The sequence below is a fragment of the Primulina tabacum genome, chromosome 6, assembly GCF_025594145.1.
Source record: "Primulina tabacum isolate GXHZ01 chromosome 6, ASM2559414v2, whole genome shotgun sequence".
Classification (NCBI taxonomy): Eukaryota; Viridiplantae; Streptophyta; class Magnoliopsida; order Lamiales; family Gesneriaceae; genus Primulina; species Primulina tabacum.
Genome location: NC_134555.1, coordinates 40,854,113 through 40,875,415, shown reverse-complemented (window position 1 = coordinate 40,875,415; position 21,303 = coordinate 40,854,113). Strand labels below are relative to the sequence as shown.

Sequence of the window (21,303 nt, the reverse complement as noted above, 5' to 3'; positions counted from 1 at the left end):
CAATCAAAATCCTCTGAAGTGATGACAACCCAAGCTTACCATTTGTGTTCCTCTATTAGACAAAGTAAGACACATTAATGAGAAGTTTCTAGAGTTATCAAAAACAAATATTTCTTCATTGGGAATTGCCTTCAAAATCTTTCTCGATGTAGACATGATTATCGGCAAAATAATCTTGATATAATATATGAGCTCAGCAACACGCTGAATTTTTTTTTTAATGTTTGTAGCTACGTACGCGGCATGACTCCCCCAATTTAAGCAGTACAACAGCGCGTGCCAATAATCTATGGGTTGGTGGTTTCTTGAAATGCTATTTAATTCACATGAGAAGTTAGCGAACTTGATCCAAGCTCAAGTATCCAAATTATATACAACTAGAATGCTATACATTTAATTTATTTCTTAATTAAAATTAGTTGCATCCACAAGCTCGATCCAGAAATCCAGTATTTACATGATAGAGCTAAATAATTAAGCTCAAAGCAGATGAATTCAAAAAAAAAAAAAAAAACTCTAATTCGACCCGTATTTGTGCTTAAAAATTATTTATTTTTCAAGTTTTGAGGTTCCAACTAAGCTTCAAGCTAGCTTCATAAAGTATACGCTCAAACTACTGTGGTACATTTCTCGGGTATAAAGTATCAGTAACAGCTGAGTTGAGTTAATCTCTTTTGCATTGTTGCACCATTGCCCTCCATAAATATGCAAGACTATATATAATGTCCTCAAGCTGTATTAGAGTCGATACGTAAGAACGTATTCAACATATACATAATACATATAGTTGAGAATTTATCGACTACTGTGGTACATTTCTTGAGTTTACTTGGATTTGCTTTTATAACTTGATTTCTCCATTAATTACCTACTTGGTAAGAACCAGAATTTGGAGTAGATTCTCCAGTTCTCCGAACTTGATCCTCTGCTTCATCCCTGAAACCAAAGCGAGTTCTTTGAGAGATAAAATTTATTTTCAGCACACAAAACAAGAATGAAGCATATGAATTCACATTCATTGATACTCCTAGTTTCTATGCAGACAAAGGAGATATCACAACGATGTAGTAAGAAGTTGGGGCTCGTAAAGTAGCAAAGATTTGAACTTGATTAAAATTGAAAGTCCGCAGCAGAGCAAGAACACATTCCAAATCCAACAATGGTATAGTCTACATTTCAGCTTCTTCAAAGAAAACCTGAAACTTTTAATGAGAAATTATTGTTTAGGTACATAATTTATAATTCTGACTAACGAAACCTATCATCACTGGGATTAAAGTTTTTGTAATGGATACATCACAGATGAGTTCCATGAGATTAAAGAATATCAATTGCCACAAGAGCCTTATAGACTGATGTACCAGCTTGCAAATTTTATTATGGAATTCATATGAGCAACAACTTCCGCTGTTCTCACAGTTCTCACAATGGCCACCTTACACATTTGAAAACGGTAATGAAAAAATCAAAGCCAACGGGGCTCCTGCATTCCTACCTTTTTCGGCCCAAAAAAAATTATGACAAATACTTTGACCCACACTTCTTTGGCATATAATTATTAGTTTCAACACAGAGAAATGGAAACCATCCAGAGACAAAATGATTCGGAAACCTGAAAATCGCCAACATCAATCTTGTCTCATAAGTTGATGCAATCACATAAATACATAGTATATGTAATCAAAAAGTATATTGCAAGAAAAGATTGTAATTTAAATTGCTGAACAGATCACCGAATCAGTTAAAATTTACACCCCACAAAAGATAGACCGAAAAGACAGTCTTTGCAGCAGTTGCTGGTAAACATAGATGACAATGTGAAATCAAAACACGTGTAAGCTTTACAAAATTCTTTTTTTCCGGAAAAAACACTGTGTAAGCATTTATGAAGGGAATAAGAGTTTTTGGAAGGATAAAAGCTAATGACAGAATTTCCAAACACCCAAACGTAAGAAATATCAATTTACATTACCTCAATAGCGTCTTGATTTTTGTTGCGGAGGGTATCCAGACATCCCCATTCCCGGGTCTTTCCTTCTCAACTATTATAAAAAGAATAAATCATGTGTCTAATAAGAAAGAGATAAACAATCACAAACATTCAAGAATTTCCTCATTTTAAATCGCAAACCTGGTGCTGTTGATGGGCCTGGGGAGCAACACCCCGCTGCATTGGGATGCCACCAGGATTCACTCCACCCATTCCAGCCTGAGAAGCAAGATTATAAGCTGGAATACCAGGAGGCTGCATTCGTTGCACACCAACCATGGGCATTGGTCTGGGCACAGATCTAGTTTGCATCACATGAGGACCTCCTTGCATGCCCCCAGATGCTGCATTTCCAGATGATACCTGCTAAACAAAACCAAAAGTACGGGAAATAATGAGGAAGATGCACACCAGAAACCATCATTCAAATCTTGACGCTGTTAGCCTGCCACATGAATTGTATCACCAGAAAATGTTATTTAACAATCCTTAAGATTTTCTGAAGGATTACTATAAATGACTTTTATAATAATGGGGTTCTTTAACATGATGTTCGTATTCCTTCTGTATTCTACGCCATTAGATGTTCCTACTTTATGTTGAACCTGTTCATCACACACACACACAAGGATGTTCTATCCCAACGATGCTTACATGGTCCGCTGTCATACACACAAATGTGCACCTTTATGAGTTACACAAAAATGATGCGTTACTGTTTCCTTATGACGCGTAAAATTCTGAAGTTCAATCAAAATTAATGCACAAAATAACTAAAGTTTCCCATTTGGACCTTATAAGAATGGGAACTCCCAAGTACTACACACATGCTTTTCTAGTGTACCAAAACCAAACTGTCAAGTGAAAGGTTGTCACAATAACTAGAGGAGAAAGGCCACTTTTACTTCCAGTGATTAAACTTCTTATATGTTACCGCTCTCATGAATGCCTACTTAACCATCAAGCTTAAAAAATGCTACATTCAATTGCTAGAGGAACATAGATAAAAATCTATATCATATATCCCATTTTCTTTATTATGTTAGATTGTGCTTAATACAGTAATTCTAAAACAAATGCCATGACTAACTTTCATCTACTCATCAAACCACCTTCGAAAATTTTAGGCGCATGGTTCAGAGTTTGAAGCTTTACCAAGATCACATCAAACTAATGAAGTAAGGAAATCAAGACTGAAATATTTACTGCTGTATGCAATCTCGCATTAATCAGTAAAATATCTAAAAGATTACTATCAAAGATAAAACCCTAAAGCATGTTTAAAAATGTACTGCCAAATTATATGTCAAAGACGCATCATCCCACAGTAAATATATTCTAAGGAAATATGACACTTTTGTTCAAGGAAATACACCATAATTCATTTAGATCATCACAACTAAAAAGCAAATATTGTCATATTTTGGGAAGTGCCCAGTCATGATTCTTCTGGAGAAGAGTACAACCACCAGAAAAATCCTAAGCACAAACTCAGGATCAGCCTCGCTGCAGCATATTTGATCAAATGCATCATAAATGAGAAACAATAGCTACAACGAACCTGATTGATTTGAAAACCAAGCCAACGCAAGAAATAACTGTTTCAAGTTTCCATAGTAGGAAATCCATGTGGTTTAGTTAGCAAATCCTTTCACGCCTACATTTTCATGTTAGATTGACTATGATGATTGTCATCATATCAATTATATCTATTGTTTCGCGACTTCAGGATAAAATAAGCCTAACAAGAGTTAAACGCACTCACTACACTACATAGCCCTGGACACGAATCTCTAAATATTTTATAATGGTTCTTGCTTATGTATTTCATGAGAGAGAAGTGCTAGGTAACTAAAACGGGGGAGAGAGAGACCAAACAATCTTATTTCCATTTAACTTATACGAACAGGCATTTAATCCCCTCAGTTTACTTTCTTGCTGAATTTTACGTTTCTTAACTACACTCAATCCAGATTTATTCTTTTCTCAGCAAATAAAAAGGCATGCGATTGATTTTTGCCTTTACTTATTAAATGCACAACACAGACAGGAAAATGCTGCCCAAACGTAATTCAGGATCAATCGAACTACTGAAAGGTTGCTTTGAAGATGGTGTGCAGTTAACAGCAGAATTATGGTGACGTGAAACTAATATAAAGAGGTGTGTCTTTACTTAAACAGGATTCAAAAAAATCATGGATATTTATAGGTCCGGGTGTTTTTTCAATCATTTTAGCTCCCAGTGTGATTTTTGGAAAGCAACAATAACTAGGAAACTCACATCTTCGGAGGTCATTCTAGAATTAATAGTCGTCTGGGACAACTAGTAACCCTCAAAACATATAAGAAGAATACTTTGACAAACACAACCACACAACAGCCCACATGATTTATGAAGGCCAGAGTACCCGTACCACATTATACATAAAGGTTTAAACAATAAAATAGGAAATCTATTTGAAGATTATGAATTTATAAATTAGTGAATTAGCTGTTAAAATGAGATAGTAAAAACTAGCTTGTGCAATTTGTCAGAATATTTCAGAAATATCAAATAAATGTTACTAATTTCCACATTAATATCAATCAAGTTTCTCAGTCAGTCCCATGCAGGTCGTTTCATCTTGAATTCCAAAAGAAATTTGGCATTAGTTCCCTGTAAGTACAATTCAACACACTTGATACTGTACCTGGAATGTGGAGGATGATCATTACGACTGCCAAACATGAAATCTGAGGTAACTTGCCACAGGATTGCAACATACAATCTTAGGATGCGGGTGCAGGATAACCCTGTCAAACTATATATACTGCTCTAAAATTCTCAACATCACTTTGGAATGACATTTTGTAAAAGTACGAGGGCATCCCTGAATATATCTTGGTGAGCTTAGATAATTGCAAATAGCAATTGGAAAGATCTCAAGACAACGAAATTACAATTGTGGCAGTTTTTCCGTTTAAAAATCCAGAAATTGAATAGTTGGGAAATGATACCGGTTGAGAGGGCTGAAGACTAATTGTTCCTTCAATATCCGTGCTTGTGTCTACTGGTCGACTTGGGTAGTTCACAACTTTCTCTCCTGGTTGTGGGGATACCAGTGCACTGAGACCAATATGAATATCGCTTAGTTATTGCAGGAGCATGCTGATATGCATGATAAAATCAGAAAAGAAAATAAATTACATACTTGCGTCCTGGTAAAGGTTCCAGGCGAAAATACCTGAGAATTGGGAAAGTGATATTTAAGAAAATTGACGCACAGTTACAATGTTGTACTCTAAGATTAGAAGCAATTTTGACATTGAAAAAAAAAACACAACTTGATCTACTGAGAGAAAGAAAAACACGGAAAGTTAAAAAAGGAAAAATAATGCAGGAAGTAACGCAGAATAAAATTTGTATGAAGATTTTAACTATCACGTCAAAAGGAGATGAAGAATGCCCCACTAATTGTCAAAACATCATCATATAATGCGACATTAAAAATATTAACCACCTTTACCACTATCATCGTGGGTATTACTCATTCAGTCTCATTGGATCCAAATTGATGAGCACGTTCAGCTAGCCAGAAAACAGAAAAGCATAAAGAACCGTCGAATAAAGTCTGGTCCATTACACATAAAAAGAAAAGTGTGATATACTAGATGGGTTGATTTTAATTTTAATCCCGAACGATGTCACACTTTGCTCCTTATAATCCAGGCAACCAACAAGACCAACAACTAATTTTTTATGTATGCTTTTCTGAAGCCTCTTGTGGGTTAATTGCACAATTTGTTTGACAGCTACACAATTTAGCATGCACACAACAGCTCAGGTGAGATCAACAACTAAGTTCATAGCATGCACTACATGAATTATGTTGAACTAGAGTTGAAGATTCATATTACTGACCAAAAGGTGTTGAGTGTTGACCATATTTTGTCGGCAAAGGTTCACATAAAAGAAACAGCATTCAAGTGATTCAACTCACGACAGCAAAAGGCAAGCGATTTTACTTTAACAGTACAAACATCAGACAGAAAATTTCATAATAGAAAAAAACAGTCAACATGTGCAAGTCTTTGAAACAGTAAAACACAGCCAGTCATCAATCAAGAATGCTTCTATGAGGATAATAGAAGAATTAAAGTCGACCAAATTTGAGAAATGAGAAAATGAAAGAAAATATGTTAAGTTAATAGATTTTATTAAATAAATTTAGTTTCAAAAGGATTCAAGACAGAAATGAGCATGATCATTCAGCATTGATCAGAAAAATATTATCACAAGAAAGAGTTGCAAGACACACACAATTAAAGGTCAAAGAAAAGATAGTTACAACAGTAGAAAAAGAGGGGAACATTATCAGAAGAAGACAATCTCATCCCTTTAAAGTAATCAGAAAATAGAGTTAGTTCAACAATCACGGCAAAAGATATATTTGGAAAGGAGTGACAGTCTAGAGGTGAAATGCGTAAGGTTGGACCAAATCTTTTATCAGGTGTAAGCAAACACATTGTAACTAGAGAGATGCAAAATATGCATAAACTTTAAGTTTTCTGTGTGCAGCAAAAGCGTGATAATGGTAAATTTTAAATCAGCATGCATTCGACAATTTAAGACAGACCCTCATCCTCGCAAAGGAGGAGTGACATGTGCAAGCGAAAGTACAGAACTCTCCAAACTATGCATATGGAAAAAACCAAGTAAATTATACTCAAATTGAGCAGCAGCAATTGTTTGCATGAAACGCTAAGGGGAACATCTCTGGCATCATGCAATATAAGTTCACTATCATGTTAAAAAACATTTGTAATTTTGTTCAGATCCAAAAAACTTTTCGTAAACCAAACCAACTACATAAAGACATGAAAGTCAAAGGCTTAACATCTGGTGTTGAATAGTTCTTTCTTTTTTCTATATTTCTTTAAATAAATATTTTCTTTTCTATATTTTTGCGGGTGTGGAATCCCTTTAAAAACTTTAGAACATAGTTGTCAAAGGCGCGCAGGCGCGTCTCAAGGCGCTAGGCGGAGCTTCAGCGCCTTATGGGCAACCAGGCGACGGTGCATGGGTGGGCGAGCGCCTTTAGCACCTTGAAGCCGCCTTTCTCCGGGCGATGGGCGTTCCAGGCGTTGCGCCTTTTTTTCAGAACCATGATCGCATCGCATAAGCATGTTTCTCCTTTATTTTTTAATGACCCAAAGCCCAACTAAATAAGCCCATAACTAATTTCAGCCCACAAGTAATTTATTTTTAAAAAAAGCCTAGTTTTGCTTTGCATGTCGATACGTATTCTCATTTCTCCCTGCCGATTGAAGCTTCTGCCGCAGACCATTCTCCCCTGCCATTTCTGCGCACACCATTTTCCCCTGCCTATTGAAGATTGAAGCTTTATTTATTTAGTTTTTTATATAGTTCATTTTTATTAATAGTTGATTTTTAGTAGAACATAAATATATAATACATTCTCTCTATGTTATCGCCTCGTGGCTAGGCGATCGCCTTTTGTCGCCTAGGCGTTCGGGCGCTAGACAGTGGCTCGTCGCTTTGACGTCGCCTAGCGCCTTGACAACTATGCTTTAGAAACATACAAACATAAAAAAAAGGCTTTTATTAGCAACTTATCAGCAAACCAAAACATGTATTATCTTTTATTATAAGAAGAGCAATAACGGTCATCCAAGTATAACACACAACAGAGCTGATAAAGATTCAGGAGGAGGATAAAACAAAGGTTAATTACGTACTCATGCTCAAGAGCTTGCGAGGGTGTTATCCTTTTTCTAGGATCATACCTGCAAATATAACAAAATATCTCGGTCAATCAATGCACTTAACTTTTTAAATAAAAACTGAATCAATTACCAATTTCAGGGAACAAAAGTTGAAAGCAAAACAAAGGAGGCACTATTAAAGGAAGAGGATAAAGCCAACTCATATTTTTTATATGCTCGTTCTTATGGTAAATGTATTCATTCATGGCAACGCATAGTCTAACTAGTGATTTCACATACAGAAATAGCAATGACTAGTCACTTTTACATAATGGTGATCAGATGGTAGTGGACCACATCTTTCAAGATTGATACCAACAATTCATACTCAAGGCATGTCATATTATAGCATAAACACAAGCTCGTTGAGAATTTCTCACTATGCAATCAATAACACAGAGAAATGTACCCAAAATGTAATTCCGGTCCAGAAAAAAAATTATGGAATGCAAAACATCACATCTTGGAAGTTATCATCATGTGATTAAAACGTTTTCATTTTAAAAAAAAAAGAAGAAAAAAAACACGAATTACATAAAGTGAACATCAAATTCATACTCGAGCATCCTAGACAGAAGGTCATATGCCGGAGTTTTGGGAAGGACAGGAACTACAGTGTGAAGTCCGGTATTGTCGCTGTCAAAAACGAAGAAAATTAAACAAGAAGAAGCATATCATAAGAACGGCATTCACTGGACAAACTACTGATATCAATATACTAAAAAAAATGACCAGAATGAATGTTACTCACTATTTATGCCCTTGAATGTGCTGTAGATCAGACTGCCAATGTGGAAGATTCACGAGCATGGGCCACTTTTCTGGTGTGGGATGACCTGATGCCACAAGCAACTATCATTATCAAATGTTCATCAAACAACTAAAATAAGGGAATTACTGCAATTCTCACCTAGAACCTTAAAAATTTTGTCCAGCTGATCGAGCTGCATCAGAGAGAAACTTCAGAAAAGACAACAAGAAAGTAGGACTAGAGATGAATTCACACAGAGTCAATAATTCTCTTTCACAAAGAATGCAAGAAAGAAAGCACGACACCTGAAATGGGTTAGGAGTCCCTTTTACTTCTTGCCCTTGAAATAATGGCTTTAGCATCAAAAGTTCAGCAAAGATGCAACCCACAGCCCACATGTCTTCCGGACAAATCAAAACATATAATAATATGTACAATGAGATGATTGAAATGACACATGGTCCCAAGAAATCGTACCAACAGCACTTGTATAGTGTTTGGACCCAAGGAGTAGCTCAGGAGCACGATACCAAATGGTCACTACAACCTGACAAACAACACATGGTTTGAAAATCAACCCCAAGTACTGCTCAAGAAACTCAAATTTTGGCAGTTCTATTGAAAAATTCTCTTTCCTCTAACTAAAGTAATCAGAAATCAACTGCAAGACAGCTGTATCATAGGATTGGAAGACTCAAGACGACCAAACAGTTGGCAGGCTCGTGTTATTTACAATTTCACATGATAGTGTCTAATTATTAGGCCAACAGCAGTAACCAAATCAATATAAGTTAGGACTCGCGAAGACCAAAGTTGCAGAGCAACACAATGTGAGGGGGAGAGAGAGAGAGAGAGAGAGAGAGAGAGAGAGAGAGAGAGAGAGAGAGGGAGAGGGAGAGAGAGAGAGGGGAGGGAGAGAGAGAGGGAGGGAGGGAGAGAGAGAGAGAGAGAGAGGGGGGGGGGGGGGGGGGGGAGGGAGGAGAGAGAGAGAGAGAGAGAGAGAGACCGTGTTTTAAATAGAAGATGAACGAAAACGGTAGGAACAGTTAACTCATTACCCCATTATCGGACAGTGGCTTTAAAGGAGCTTGGTAAATTCTTGCAAGGCCAAAATCAGCAATTTTTACCACTCCGTGTTCTTCTCCCGCACCCATTACCTGGTGGTCCAAAGTTTCAGAAAATTGAAGAAGAGGTGTCATTCAAAGTTCTCAAATTTTAATAATAGCATGTCACTTCATTACAATGAATATGATTTCAGATAAATATAATAAATACGAAGCAAAATGGTAGCTGTAGAGTGTCAACTGTCAACGTCTTACCAAAATATTTGACGGCTTTAGATCTCGGTGGATAATCCAATTGCTACAGAAAATTTCGATATAACCAAGATTTCAGCAAGGACGATGTTGTTGTTCGATGGGAATTAAATCAAAGACCACAAACAACCAAGACTGGCTGTTCCATGTGGCCCAACAAGATATAAACATATATGTCCCAAATCAATGAGCCAAATTCAAGAAAACAAGTCAGAGACTAAGTTTGGGAATACAATATACAGAAATTGACACAAAATGTCGATAAGCTAGAAACTTAGAATGTAAAAAGAATGTGAATTTATCTTCTCCATAGTGTTTTGTTTGAAATTAAAGGAAAATAGTTTAGAAGTTGCATTTTTCAAAATCCAAATGCACAAAGTCATTGCCATCAACATTTGTTCCCAACCACACTACAATGCTATCCATATCACCACCAAAAACAAACAAGACTGACAACATCCACAGGAGCTGTAAAAGGCAGCCATATCACAGATTGAAAGCAAACTTCACCAAAGTTTCTCGCCTTGTACTTCATAGTTAGAAATGTGTGAAACACAGAATCTAAACACCGTGCATTCGAGAATGCATAGAATAGAACAAGTTTCTTTTGTCTGGATTTACAAACTAGTTCAAAACAATTTGATCCACTCTGGGATACAATTCATCAGAAAACATAATGATTAATCACAATATAATAAGAAACATGCATAACCTGTGAAGATAACTAAGACCGTTAAGAAGCTGCCACAACAATGACTTGATGGTGTAGGAATTGATTTGTTGGTTGACCTTGTCCCTATGATGTCGAATAATTTCCTGGAAGCATTCAAGAAACGTCAATACATTTTTGCTACAAAAAATTATAAATACCAACAGAATTACACAAATAAATTAGTTTTTGGTATGGCTTAAGATAGAGAAAGAGTGAGAAATTTACTCACGTAGAGATCATGCTCGGCATAATCAAATGCTAGATAAAGTGACATATCGGCATGATTAATGTGCACATTTGCAAGCTTTACCACATTCTCATGGGAAATCTCTCGAAGCAACTAGCATCATAATACCCACTTTATTAAATCCAACGTTTAATGAAAATGAAAAGAATGAAAAAAAATTCGAGTAAAGGCCAAAATAAGAGATTTGCAATACTAGTACATCTTCAGTTTGGAAATTGAAAATGACGGAAACCGAGTCCAACACGTGAATATGATGCTCTTTTTGACCATTGATGTTCTTAGCATAAAGATGCTAATCGACTAATCAATATAAATTTAAAAGCAAATCTACCAACCAATATTTAACTAGAATATGATAAAGGTTCTATCTCAATGCTCATTTATGTTTGCTTCATCATCTAAAAATCATTAGACAAAACAAAATTCCACCATGAAAATTTCTTGGTTAGATGGGGGGCAAAAGAAAATAATACAAACATAGGAGGAAAACGAGCCAATGACCCTTTAGTTTTCTGAAATGGCATAATGTTCTTTTCCATCTTTGCAGTAACCACGCTTGTAAAATAGACTAAAGAAATCCTCATCTATTCCCTAATAATATTTCTTATTCCAGACAATTGTCGCCAGGTATGACATGTATCAGTGTTCTAATAAGTTAAACCACATGTATTCAAGAAATAAATAAGGTAAGAGGGAATTGATGGTACATTTTTTGCTCATCCTATCCAGTCAATCAAGTCAATATTTTCAAAAAAAAATTAAAATAATGGCACAAAAACATCACTAAAGGCCGGCTTCCAACCGGAGCGTTAACTTCTATCAATTCCAGGAAAATAAGACAATAAGAAGACAAAAGATACAAAGATTCACCATTTCCTCCCCTCAAATCAGGAAACAAACACAAAAAAGAACCCAATACAAGTCCACAACAAATACTCCAACTTTAAAATTCTCTAGTTCAAACCAACTTCCACTGGATAAAGCACATACACCAGCAAGAACCTATATAAAAACCGTAATCACACGATCAAACGCAGAAGCGATCAACAATCACAATTTTCATACCATAATTTCACGAATTGCGGTAGGAGAAACGCCATCCCCGTCTTTAGACTGCTTGAATTTCTTTATGGCTATCGATTTGGATCGATTCAGCTTAATCTTAGCCAAGAAAACCAAACCATATGTTCCCTCACCGATTTTCCCAATCACGTCGTACTGCTCCAGCCACTCAGGTTTATTGTTGCTGCTGTTGCTGTTCGAATTGCTCGCTCTTCCATCAGCCATCTCCTCCAATCGCTTGACCAAGAAATCTGCCTTAGTTTCCGGATTTTCTCAGCATATCTACGGAAACATCCCTTCAATTGAAATTGGGAAAGTGAATTTACTGGAGGTTGAAGCCTTCCTATGAACAGAATCCATGCGAACGAACGTCAATAGCTGTCGAGATTTTGCAGTGATCGATTCTGTTTCTATTTCCAGTTTTAGGGTAATAACCAAACAAATCCTTAATAAGTCGCGTTTTCAAACACGATGTTAGACTAAAGTCGCTTTCCATAAATAGCTCATTCTTGTGGAAACTGACTAATGTCGCTTTTAATTAAATCGAACCGTTAAATCATTAAACCAATATTTTCTTGTGGGAAAAAAATATAAAACACGAGCCCAAATATTTCATCAATGATTAGGTCTCTTGTGAGAATGTCTCACGAATTTTTATATGTGAGATGGGTAACCCTACCGATATTCACAATAAAAAGTAATATTTTTTTATGGATGAGCCAAATAAGATATATGTATCACAAAATACGACATGTCAGACCGTCTCACATAAATTTTTGTCTTCATTAATTTATTGACTCAGAGGATATCCCCACTATCTTACGACTTATGAGAATTAAACATCTTAATATGATCAAATGATTAATAATTTGCAAAAAATTATAATTCTCCCGCTTGTTAATACCTAAGATAAGCATATATTGATTTTATACATAATTGTGATTCAAACAAACTTTCACATTATTGTTCTCCAACAAAAATTTAATAAAAATAGGTAGATTGCAAATCTCCAAGTTTCCAACATTATGTTAAAAAAAATATTGTTCTATTACCCTTTTTATTTTAAATCTTTTCAAACTCTTACCATTTTTATTTTAGATTCCTACACAAAATTCATATGTGATTGTTTTATATCAGTTTTGTGAGAAAAATATCCGACTCGATCCATAAAAATTATTGTTTTTATGCTCAAATTATTTATTTATATCGTAAAAGTATATTTTTTGTTATTTATATTATGAATAAATATTATGTAATATATGTTGTTTTTGTTAGAAAATATTAATTTTTATTTCAAAGCATATCGAGTAATATATGTTTATTTGAGTGAAAAATATTATTTTTTATGTCAAAAATATTACTTTTCACATCATGTATAGACTGGGTCAACTCGCTCACGAATATAAACCCACGAGACTATTATACATAAAACCTACTCATATCTATATCGTGTTTGCAAACATCACAAAGTTCACTTTTTACCCACATAACCAATTTTCTCATCGATTTTTTATATATATAATATATATAATACATACATATATAAGTATCAGTTTTAACAACATTTATCAATATTTTTCTATCCATATCGTTCTTTGAGTATGAGGGTCGGACATGCTTCACTAATGTTTTGTTTGTTGGAAATTATATAGCCTTCGGGACAATTCCGGCTAAGAAAATTATTTTCGATCAAATCGAAACACAGCGGAAGCGATTACATAACTTCATAAATTATAATCGAACATATGAATATAAATTAACTATGAATTTAAATAAAAAGAATTTACTAGAAAACTAACCTCTTGTGGATTTTCTCTTCAATGTAAATCCAATTTGCGTAGAAACCACAGCTTTCCAATACGATCCTTTCTATCAACAGGAGTGTGTGGGCACTCAAAAACGCAAATGCTAGAAATCCAAATTTTTATTTTGTTCTCTACTTTATTTTCAACTCATGAAAAGATAGAGAAAAAGTTGTTTTTAAAATAAAACCTAAGATCCTATTTATAATAATTCAAAACCAAGAGTCCAAATCTTATTTCAATTGGAACTCTCGATCAAATCATCTAGGATATGCCTAGATTTGATTTTTTTGAATATTATATTTTATATACTTTTAAAACTATTTTAAAAGTCATAAGATTTCTAAAATCTTATTAAAATAAATTATAATCTTATTCTAACTTATTTAGATGTTAAATAATATCTAAATTTTATTCAAAATAAATTAAAGATATTAAATAGGATTTCTAGGATATTATCAAGATACATTAAAATCTTATTCTAATTTATTTAGATATAATATCTAAATTTTATTCACAATAAATTAAAGATATTAAATAGGATTATCAAAATAAATTAGAATCTTATTCTAACTTATTTTCAGATAGCAAATAATATCTATAATTTATTCATAATAAATTAAAGATATTATAATCAACTTTTGGATATTACCATAATAATCCAAATATATAATTATCTCATAATTATTATTTAATATAATTAATATCTCATTATCAATTATATTTATCTCCAAACTTGTGGAGTTATGGAAACAATTTTCCATATCCATACATGATTTCTAAATTGCATTTTTAATCCGTCATCAATTTGAAAGGCGTACCGGGGACCATGGACTCATAATTAGAAGCTCCAATAAATTTAATAAATAATTAAACTCTTTAATTAATTTATCTAATTTATTAATTACATAATTACTCCACTAAAAATATGGAATTGCACTCTTCTTCATTATGAAATATCTTACTCTACAAAATTGAGCAGTCCATTGATATAATCATTACACATGGATTAATCCTCCATAGACAATTCGTAATTGAAGCCAGGAATTTTCCGTTTACCTTTTCAATTACTTCTTATCCTCATTTACCATTAATTCACTAGTGAGTGGTTCAATTTATAACTTAATTATAAATTAGTTGGGCCCAATACTCAGGTTCTAGAATTAACAAATGAGGGAATCGTCTTTCTACTTCTCGCAAGAAGGAATGGATTCCATGTCTGCGAATTCATATTCCCAGCCATTCATTTCAAATATAAATCTAAAATGCAAGTATTAAGAATGCACAATCGCAAACTTTAAACAAGCAAATTAAGAATCATATTAAAATGAATAGGAGTTTATAATCACTTCAGGATTGATATTTGTCCATATATGATCATCTTTGTGATTTAATTTGAATTTCATAGTAACAACGGAATTTATTATGAAATGACTAATTAAATCGGTCCAAGTCGTACATAATCACATTATATATGAATGCCCCCATCTAGATGTCCCAACATCGATGATCCGGATAAGATGATCACATTCATAATGTTCATGGGCCGCATTATTGATGCTTTAATTAAAGATCCATACTTTAATTAATTCATCACCGCCTTAATTTAAGTTTATTATCCATAATTTTAATCCTCTTGTATATACAACTCTTATATATACTAAAATTATGGTTATATCTAATAAACTAGGAATTTTGCTATGATATTCATGACAATAATATTTTCATGCAAATATGCTTAATAATAAATGTCGTTTTCAAAAAATTAGCTTATTACAATGCTTTAAGGGCACTATCCCCAACATTGTTCCCCCCAAAACTACCTCGTATATATATTTTTTTTTGAAGAAAAAAAAAAACTTCCAAACTTTCATCACCCTTAAAAAACAAATAAAATAAAATTTGCTAAAAAATTAAAAATACAAAAAACTATTCAAACAAAAAATAAATAAACGCAAATAAAAAATAAATGTATTTTTCTAGTAAAAATATATTTAATTATCAAACAATCAAGTCAGCATATACAACTTTAGATAAACACAAATGAATCGCATCCTCAAAATCAAAGTGACATCTAGCTAGACTGCATGCTCCTGTGCTAACAGATGTGCTACTTGATTATCATGTCTAGAGCAATGAACAATCAAAGAGTCCGATGTATTGGAGCACAAAAGCCGAATCTCCTGAGCTAAGGGTTCATCCAAATAAAAAGTTTAAGCCTCATCAACCAAAAGGCTTTGAAAACCCGGATATTTTCCCCTAACGATATCCGCCACCGAATTCCTTTAACCATCTTTTCCCCAAAGAATGTTGCGCCAAACAAAGGATGTATTGTTTCCTTTAGCAACATCGAGGAAGTGGTCGGAGGGGAAACATTTAGCTTTGTAAAGTTGAGTCACGGGAGATTCTGGCTTGACCAAAATACGCCAAACTTGCTTGGCCAGCAATGTCTGGTTAAAAGATGACAAATCTCTAAAGCTCGGGCCTCTTTTAACTATTTGCCTTACATAACAACATATTCCAATGGAATAGGTTTTCCTTGTCCTATATCACCCCACCAATAATTCACACGAAGCTTCTGGCAAAGGACTTGAGGTAGCCGAAAAATGCTCATAGAATAAGTACGAATGGCTTGATATATGCATACAATAGCTATTCGTGATTTTTTTCACGAACGTTTGGACTGAAAACTGATTTTGCCATGTGAATTCAATATACCATGATTCACCAACTATAATATTATGGTAGTTGGGTCCAATCTCATGTCAAATTTTAATTAGTGCTCATAAAAGCAAGTCAAAAAAATTTGATGATGTCAAAATTTTACTTCGAGTTCAGTCTGGAGATCGAGTCTTCAAATCTTCGCAGCTGAGTTGATTGAGTTAGTACTCTGGGTTCTGCACGTACAGAACTAGTGTTAGGAGGCGCCATAAAGTTTTCTGCTGTTGCCCCTCTAATGCTTAAATCAGTCTGAAGGTCAAACTTAAAAGAGATATAGTAATGCTAAGTGAGCAAGAGAATGTGAGTGTCTTGAAATCGTGATCAATACTTGATATTTATAGAGGCAAGAGATGCTAAGATTCTCTAACCACGTCATGCTTAGATTTCCCGACCCATTGGTGGGCTCGAACTTGTAGGAAACGGGGTTGAAGATATCAGACCTATTGGAGATTCGCAGGATCGGACATATAGGCTCGAACTTCTAACTATATGATTGAGTTCGGTATCCAGACCCAACGAGATCTGGTTCTTAAGAAACTAAAGCTAATTTTGAGATGTGCTTGGATCCACCTGGATATGTAATTTTGGGGCATCAAATTTGAAATAAATTAATTTGAAATCTATAATCTCAATTCGTCGATCGATGCAAACAAAATACAAAATTATTTTAGAGAACTTACATTCACTGACTAAAGTAGTATCAATATGTTTACACTTTCAGATTAAGATGGTTTGAAAAATGACAACAGTCAAATATTTTTTTGGTTGTGACATTGCTTCGATTTTTTTAAAAAATAAACTTCAAACATGTAGAAAAACAAAGACCAAACACGTTAAAAATTTTAAAAAGTTAAATTTAAAAAGAGGTTATATTCCCCTTTTCAGGCCTTGGCCTTTCCTACCCGGATAGGAAATCGGGTCGAGTTTAACCCGAGTATTTTGGTACATGTAGTCTTTTCTCCACCACCACGGAAAGGAACTTCAACTTCCCATCCCGAAACCCGAGTCAAGCATTCAGCTTTGCTTTCTCCTTACAATCTCTCTATTTTTCAGATTTCAGATCTCGAAATTCTGCGTGGTATTGTTGGTGTCAACGGATTTGAAAACTCATAATTGAGTATAAACATGTCTTCAGCTCAAGACCCGTTTTACATTGTGAAAGAGGAGATTCAGGATTCTGTAAGTGTTATTCGGTCTATGCTGTTCGCAGATCTATTATGCGATTTTTTTTTCGATTTTGTGTGGCTAGTTCAGCCCTTTTCCTGATCAAATCTTAGGCTCATGTATATTGTGTTTTGTATTATTTTGATGACTCTTTCTTCTTCAAATTCTGCAAAGAAGTTGATATTGGGTTACTAATAATAGTTATTTTGTTGTTATCCGTATATTTTATTGTGGGCTTTGAGGGAATTCAAGTTATTTTAGCGTATCAATTTGTTCATGGGTCTGGATGTAGTCCAAGTTTAGTGATTCGAGTCGTAACAACAGAACTGTAGTGTTTACTATTTGAGAAAATTTGGTAAAAATTAATTCTTTGCTGATTTTTTATTTTTTATGAACACGGAGTGAATTTAATTTTATATACTATCTACTTATTTACAGCATTCAACTTTGTCAATGCTTGGTTTCCCAGTACCAGCTGGGCCCTGAATCTCAGTACTCCTTAAACAGATCAAAAGTCTTAAACAACTAATGGCTGTACACCCCTACTAACAAATGTGTGTGAATGTTAAAAGATGATCTGTTGACTGTATTAGAGTCTGGTACTGGTATCACCTGCTAGTGATTTTGATGTCGATATCGAAAGAATGTGTATTTAGTCCAACACCCAGATACCCATCTTTGTTAAATCTGAATCTCACCAACCAAGTTCTACTTTAATAGATTGATAAATTGCTCTCAAAGTTTCATCAATGGGAACGAATGCATTCGGATGGTGGCGAGCAACTACATCTCACTAAGGAACTTCTTGCTGGTTGCGAGAGCATTGAGTGGCAGGTATGAGTTAACATATGAATAGCCGAGTGTAGTCTTTTTCCTCGTGGAATGACCTTGAAGCTTTGAAATGTTTTAAATGATGTTGACCAAAAAAAGTGGTTGACATGAAGCACATTGTATATCTATCACAGTGATATATTTGTATGCTTCCACTTCATGTTGGATGAGTTTGCACTTGTGAAAGGTGTATGAGATCTATAACTACTCTAATCTATAAGCTGTTACTGTTTTAAGAAGCATTGATCTCTTGCATCCTCTTGGAATAAGAATCATTTACGGTCATGGTTACAAAAATTACAAAAAACAATGATGAATTAATGATATTTGTTTTATGTCCTATTGACTCTGATAAAATGCTTCTATAGCTTCTCTGATTGTCGACAGGTAATTGTAAAGTATCTTGTCAGTACTGAAACTTTGTTTTCTTGGTAGAAAGGTGGATGAGTTGAACAAAACAATTTCGTTGCAGCGAGAGATCCTGCGCTATACGGTATCAATGAAGTGGAGCTTGATAAAAGAAGAATATGGACTAGCAAAGCTCGCTCTCAGGTATCAACGGGCTTATTTTCATCGAGCTTGTTTACTTTAGATGATGGTGCTGATTGTACATATGTTTTTTGGTTCATCATGTATCATGTCTCTGGAGAAATGTTGTTGATGAATAGGTGGGAACAGTGAAGAAATCAGTCGTGACTGGAAAGGAGTTGAATGGGACAAGCACTTCTAATGTCAATGGTATGCGGCGTGAGCTTATGAGGCTGCCCGATTCAGGTCAAACTGATAGGAAACAGTACATTACACATAGTAACGATAATTTCATATCATCAGAATCAGATAGACAACTACTTCTGATAAGGTAATTTTGTATTTCAAGAAAACTTGTTGATGACTAACTGGGTTGTCTATGTTAGTTGCTGCATTTATATTTTCCACTGAGAAAGCATTTAATTCATCCTAAAGCTAAGAAAGCTTTGACGTAGATTTCTGCTATTTTCTGTGTTCGCGTATTCTCCATCTGATTGAATTTATGGAATAAAGGCGACAGGATGAGGAGTTAGATGAACTCAGCGCTAGTGTTGAAAGAATTGGAGGTGTTGGGCTCACAATACACGAAGAGCTCCTTGCTCAAGTAATTCGTCTGTAAATTTTGAGTAAAACCTTCCTACTAGCTTGGTAATTATTGAAATGTAAATTCCTGGCTCTCCAGGAAAAAATTATTGATGAATTTGGCACAGAGATGGACAACACATCAAATCGTCTCGATTTTGTTCAGGTGAAAGTCTTTCACTTAACAGACATTGTCTTTAATATGACTTGTGTACCAATAAATACCATACAGTCTGCTACCCATGATTTGAAATTCTGCAAGGAAGCTGTTTGTTTGTTTGTTTGTTTTTTATGATGATGAAACCCTTGTCCGCTACTTTTCGGTGCGAACTGGATAAACTCTTGGGCTAACACATTAGTCTGCAAATCACGTTAACCATGTAAACAGCTCGCCCGAAAAAATGTTGGTTAGGAAATCGAACTCATCGTCATCGATAAATGTTCACCTATTCCACCGACTCGGAGATCCTTAAATTGCAGAAGCTGTTTATTTCTTGATTGGAGGGCATCTTGTTGCTTATCACCTTAATAGCAAAGGATAAACCTTGTGTGATAGACTCGCCCAAGAAAATATTCGGCAGGGGAATCGAACTCATTAATAATGGTCAAATGGTCACCTATTCCACAAACTCGGATACTTTTAAAGGGTGGAAGTTATTTATTTCTTTATCGGAGAGCATCTTGGTGCTTATCACCTATCTTATTCTTCTTTCTTTTTCTTTTTCTGCAGAAAAAGGTTGCCATGGTGATGAAGAAGGCTAGCGCGAAGGGTCAACTCATGATGATTTTATTTTTACTCGTTTTATTTATCATTCTTTTCGTGCTCGTCTTCTTCACGTAGACAGTTATTTACCAGAAACTTGAGCATACGGTGAGGAGAGTTTCGGTTGATAGTACTGTTCTGAACTCGGTATTTTTCGTTATGAATGGGTTATATATGGTCATGTGGATTTAGCCTCTGAAACAATTGTTATAGGGTCATAAATGAGCGTACACACTTATTGTTTATGCTACGGATGTTATACTTGGAATCATTAGATTTAATTATGCGAGTTCTTTCACAAGAGACTCTAAGTTTGAGATAAGATCTCGAGAATCAATTGTAACAAGACTAAAAAGATGTTGTCATTGCAAACTAACACATGCACTATATCAGATTTGACCAATCGATGGCTTTCTATGAATGAATCCATGAAATTGTCTGAAAACTGAGAAGAAAAATTATGGATGGAATTCCATATAGATTGGAACTTGGAAGAGGCTGAAATCAAATTGATGAATAAGTCGATGGTTTGATTTCAGCCATTCAATTTCACCGTCGAATTTAATTGTAAGTTCATGAAAAAAAGAATTCGGCCTACGTTTATCTTGTTAATGGTAAACTTGAGTAGTCAACATCCATTCTTGTGGGGGAGTAAATAGTGAACTGTGGAATTAATATAACAAAAGCTATGGCGTGTAAAATTACAACTTGGATTTTTTAAATCGTAAACTCAAATATTACACTTCCAGAAACAATTATTATAATACAAAATCAACAATCTTCTTCTCAATAATTGCATTAGTTGCAATCATGAAATATCGAACATGTGATCTTGATTCGATTGTAACAGTTCAACTTTTAAAATATAAAGTTGCTCAAATGTCATCTTCGATTGCTCTCCCAACAAGTAATACTAGGTTTCTATTGATTTTAGATCAATTTTTAGTCTATTACATTTGTATTGGTTTCAAAAGTAATCAAATCGAAAACAATCATTAGATTAAGAATTTAGATTTAAAAAAAAATCCAAATCAACCCGTACAAACCAATATAATTTTATAAATGTAA

The 21,303-nt window shown here is 34.5% G+C and overlaps 2 protein-coding genes across 10 annotated transcripts; one reads left to right on the top strand and one right to left on the bottom strand.

The window, feature by feature from the left end:
* Positions 1-541: 541 nt before the first annotated feature.
* Positions 542-12,276, bottom strand: LOC142549565 (cyclin-dependent kinase E-1-like). Of its 9 annotated transcripts, none has more exons than XR_012821221.1 (17): positions 11,848-12,275; positions 10,765-10,875; positions 10,536-10,639; positions 9,827-9,869; positions 9,566-9,664; positions 8,985-9,054; positions 8,813-8,907; positions 8,667-8,700; positions 8,508-8,592; positions 8,315-8,392; positions 7,730-7,777; positions 5,182-5,214; positions 4,988-5,096; positions 2,132-2,356; positions 1,973-2,042; positions 869-936; positions 542-733 (listed from the first exon to the last, which is right to left on the bottom strand). XR_012821221.1 is itself a non-coding variant. In XM_075658568.1 (16 exons), exons 1-15 carry the CDS (start codon positions 12,067-12,069, stop codon positions 1,974-1,976), a joined length of 1,425 nt encoding a protein of 474 aa, XP_075514683.1. In that variant the 5' UTR covers positions 12,070-12,275; the 3' UTR covers positions 542-936; position 1,973. The 9 variants fall into 9 exon arrangements, 5 of the variants coding, with proteins under 5 accessions (XP_075514683.1, XP_075514685.1, XP_075514684.1 ...); XR_012821223.1 differs by having other exon boundaries at positions 542-713; XR_012821220.1 differs by having other exon boundaries at positions 873-936.
* Positions 12,277-17,258: 4,982 nt separating this feature from the next.
* LOC142549564 (syntaxin-61-like) lies at positions 17,259-20,516 on the top strand. The gene is given in 8 exon segments (XM_075658567.1): positions 17,259-17,546; positions 18,252-18,365; positions 18,802-18,823; positions 18,826-18,914; positions 19,031-19,221; positions 19,404-19,494; positions 19,573-19,638; positions 20,203-20,516. Coding segments are annotated over 8 exon segments (738 nt in total). The 5' UTR covers positions 17,259-17,492; the 3' UTR covers positions 20,314-20,516.
* Positions 20,517-21,303: the final 787 nt, after the last annotated feature.